At 33.6% G+C, this 4700-nt stretch overlaps 1 protein-coding gene across 1 annotated transcript; it reads right to left on the bottom strand.

Moving 5' to 3' along the window:
• Positions 1–238: 238 nt before the first annotated feature.
• LOC110775429 (agamous-like MADS-box protein AGL80) lies at positions 239–768 on the bottom strand. Its single transcript, XM_021980030.2, has one exon. It carries the CDS (start codon positions 765–767, stop codon positions 273–275), a length of 495 nt encoding a protein of 164 aa, XP_021835722.1. The 5' UTR covers position 768; the 3' UTR covers positions 239–272.
• Between the last annotated feature and the right edge of the window lie 3932 nt (positions 769–4700).

Genomic DNA, 4700 nt, shown 5'->3' on the forward strand with positions numbered 1-4700 from the left:
CTTTGGATTCCGTTCAAATAGTAAGTGTATAGAAATTTTAAGAAGCGGAGATAGTAATTTCTAATAAACATCGTGAAATAAAATTAAATGATCAAAACATGAAAACTAAAAAGAGATGTTTCTTTATTTTATTCAAAATAAATGCGGTTGACAAATAGGAAAAAGCTGAATAAAAATCACATCACAAACAAACAATAAAGTGACTAATTCCCCTTCCCTAATAATTATATTATTAATATTGCCACTTTTATAAAATTGTGCATGCATGCAAATTACTTATTATTTCCTGCATTTTTCTGAAGGTTTTCAATCCTCTTAGCAACCATCTTTGAAGTCTTATCAGCCACCACAAAAAGATCCATGGTATCCTCCAAATTCAACCCTTCAAGGCTCCTCACTCCATTCAAGCATTCATACATGACTTCAGTGATCTCCCTTTCCCTGTTATCCTTCATCAACTTCTCCAATTGTTGCTCTGCTTTCACGATCCTTTGCTCTAAGTATGTCTCCTGATCCAGCATCTTCTTCCCCTGTTCCTCATGAGAGAGGCTCATGAACCTCGCTAACACATTCCGTGCCCCGGACTTGCTTGGCCAAGCCACAGCATACGTGTCGTATGGGCTGCAAATAATGGCACATGCTTCCACCCCACATAGGGTGGTTAGCTCGTCCACCTTCTTTAGCAACCCCTTCTTCCTCTTCTTGAAAGTTGCCTTCCTTGATGAGTCATTGGTTATGTACTCAAGCTTCACCTTATTCCTAGTCATTTTTTTTCTTCTTAGAAAGCCCTAGAGAATATTTGTGTGTGTTTGTTGCTCTAGGCAATAGAGGTATATATAGGGGGTGAGAGGTGAAAACATATTCTCATTGGCCAAGATTTAACGCGTTATTCCTTGTAATTCTAGAAAATATAAATGAATAAATAATGCGCAGTACACTATTATACAAATAATTGTCTTAGCAATAGTAGTAATTATAAGAATTAGGCAACGTATTACTTATATTACGGAGTATTTCCATAACAAACAAATTTTAGTGATACGTCATAATATTGCACGCAAATTCTTGGAAAATATTGTCTGGCGATTTAAAAGGTTAAAAGATTGGAGATTAAAGTGCTTATATTTAATTCTTAATAGTACATTTTTTACGAGAGGAAAAGAATAAAGCTTTTATTTTCACTATTCTTTGACAATATTTGAAGAGAAACTTTTTTGTTTTAGGTTTCCTTATCTTAGTTTTCCTAAATATTGGGAATTTGTTACCTAATAAGTTTGTGAAAAATCATGTAAAAAAGGAAGTGTTTCCTGTTGATATCAAGGATCATGGCATCAAATCATCCAGAGTTGCTATAGTATCTGAGTGGGTATTAAATACCAATATTGTTGAATCATAGGCCAAAAACTTATATATGAATCAAATAAAAGTTTTTTCATCAAAACTATAATCGTGAATAAATCCTGAATAGACTAACCATGTTTTTTTTTTTGATAATAGACTAACCATGCATTATTAACCTATTATCTTTCATGGATTATTTTTCTATCTTTTCTCTTTCCTATATTTTTATTCGCCTCTTACGGTTATGGAGTACTTTCATCAATATTATTTCATATTATGTTCATCAAATTCTAAACTCGTTACCTTCTTGTGCTTCAAAATTTTAATACTTTATCCTTCATTTCTTGTACCTTTATATATAGACAAACAAGGAAAAAAAATTAAAATTAATAAAAAAAAATAGTGTGTCGCATGAGTTAAAAAATTATATTTAACTTGTTAATTTATGGTGTAATGTATTTCCAACGGGGCTATTGTGCGTTATATTCGTCTGAAATTTCATGAATTATTTGAACTGGACTTATTGAACTTGATTTGATCCGATTTGCAAAAGAGTAAATTTCGTGGACTTAATTGAAACTTAATGGACGTGATTATAATTTGTCTAGAATTATTTGTTCGTAAACTTATTATTTTAAGGTGACAAATTAAATTGCATCCTTAATGAGGTTTGAACAAGAATATAAATGTACGGTGTCACTGATAAGAAATAATTGAATTAAAATTATTTTATATTAAATTCATCGGCAGGTGATCGTTAAAGATTTAGTCGTTAAGTAATAATGAGTCAATGAAGTTGGTAAAAATGTCTAACACTACAAATTGAGTAAATGATGTAAAAAAAGGGTTAAGCTTACTCTTGTGGGCGCTAAAAGCTGCCCCACATATTACCTAAATCGCCATATCATTTTACATTTTTACTTTTTCTTAATCCTTGCTTTCATCTCACCCCACCCTAGACTTATGCATTTTGAAATCGTATCATGATATGAACTTAAACGGTGAAAGTCCATACCATGGTACAAGCTCAAAATTAAAGTCTCTACATTTTTCCTAGATTAATTATTTCAAATTCAACAACAAATAAAACCCCCTAAGGACATAAAATTTTGCATATAAAGCTCCTATCATGGTGTGCACTTGTGCATTTTGAGCTTCTGCCATGGCACAAACTCAAAATGCGTAAGTCTATAAACACGGTACAAGCTCAAAATGCATAAGTCTATAACTGTGGTACAAGCTCAAAATACATAAGTCTCTACTTCTTTTTCAAATTAATTTTGAATTCGAACAATAAATCAAACCTCTTAATGACATAGACTTTTGCATATCGCCGAAAGGTGAATGAATGGTCTGGATAGCTCAGCTGGTAAAGCAGAGGACTGAAAATCCCCGTGTCACCAGTTCAAATCTGGTTCCTGGGACATGCTTTTTTTTATGGATTTCTAAGCTCATACAAAGGCGTAGACTTGTGACTTTTAAGCTCTTGTCATTGTATGAGCTTAAATTTCATAAGTTTATACCATGGTACAAACTCAAAATTGATAAATCTCTAACTTTTTTTCCAGATTAATGATTTCCAATTGAACAAAAAATAAAAATCCTTAATGACATAGGTTTTCACATTAAGCTCATACAATGGCACACACTTATGCATACTAAAGTCCTACCATGGCAATCAATGGGAGAATGGAAAATTCCTCAAGTGGGATGTTGACGGGCTCACATCGTACTATTTGTATTTCATTTCTCATGAAGCCAAACCACAAACACGTGCAATCCCATCTCCATCCAAGAATGTCGTGACCAACCACATATAAGAAAGACTAGACAAGATCCAGCAAAGGACTTCTTTAATCAAAGTCGTGATTCGCTGGACGAACAAAGGCTTGAGCGCCAACATAATCTCTCAAAACATCTCAGACTTATGCATTTGAGCCTCTGCCTGTGTAATCCCCCGTAAATTTATAAATTTTATTAAATATATTTTAACGTATATTATTTATAATTAAATAGAATTTATGAAGTTTAGTAATAAATATATATTTAACGTAATTTATTTTATACGTTCTAAATATTTCAACGTTTTATGAAATCAAGAGTAATTTTAGAATTTTACGTTGAAAAGAAATCGAATTACGAAAACCGATTGAATTTAGAAAACGATCCTAATTGATTTTGGATTGAAATCCTAATTCTAAGCCCACTTGGAAAAGCCCAAACTATAAGACCCAAAACTCTTCCTCCCTACTCTTATTGTACGTAAAAAAAAAAAACAAAAACAAGAAAAAAAAAAAAATTACAAACACTCCCTCCATCAAATTCACGTGAACTAGAAAACCCTTAACCCTCCTTCCTTCAACTTCACGTGAACCCTCAAAACTCCACCCCAGCCGCCGGCAGCCGTCACCACAAGCCGCACCACCGCTGCTCTCCTCCGACGCCCGGCTTCCTCCTTCGTTCGGTAATCCTTCCACCTCCTCTTCTCTTTCGTTTTCTTTCTTTCGATTTGCCCTCCTTATTCATGGGTTCTGTTTTGCGTGTTCCTCTCGCACACCACCACCACCTGGTCGCCGCTACTACTCCACCACCTTGCCGCGCCGTTGAGACGCCTCCATGCTTGCTGCGCCGGTAATCTCTTATTCCTCCTCCCTCTCTTGCTTCATTCTTTCTCTTGTTCGTTTTCTACAACCTTACTCGATTGTTTATGCGTTCGCAGCCACCAGCGCACCTCCGTGTGCAACCCTGTCGCCCAGCCGCGCCTCCAGCCGCGCCTCCAGCCATGCCTTCGTCCTTCCTCTCTCCTAACTTTTGGTTATTTCCTTAAACCCTAAACTAAATAATGAATTTAATTACGTTTTAATAATTTAATTATGTTTCTTGAATTAAAATTATAACTTTTATGATTTGATTATGAATTTCAAGAATTATATGTTTGCATAATTAAATTATTAATTTTCAGATTATATAAATGCATTGAAATATTGATTTTTAATTATTTAAAGTATGAATTTTAAGGTTTTTAATAATTTTAAATCATGGTAGGATGTTTAGGAATTATTAAAGTTATTGTTTTTATGATTTCAAACATGTTAATTATGTTTTGGAGCAGTTTGAAAGTAGTTATATTGCTGGAAATTAAAGTATGATGTTTGCGAAGAGTTTTCAACGAATTTCAATCATTGATTCAATAATTATTATGCTAGGAAATCAAATACTCAAGTTTTGATGTTGGGGAATGTTCTAAGTATATTTAGGATGTATTTGGAATGCTTTATTATGGTTGCAAATGATTAGAAATTGATTGGGATTATTTGTTGGTTGTTTTAGGCGGAGAATTTTCTTTAGGCGATATTTGA

The sequence above is a fragment of the Spinacia oleracea genome, chromosome 4 (genome assembly GCF_020520425.1).
Source record: "Spinacia oleracea cultivar Varoflay chromosome 4, BTI_SOV_V1, whole genome shotgun sequence".
Taxonomy (NCBI): domain Eukaryota; kingdom Viridiplantae; phylum Streptophyta; class Magnoliopsida; order Caryophyllales; family Amaranthaceae; genus Spinacia; species Spinacia oleracea.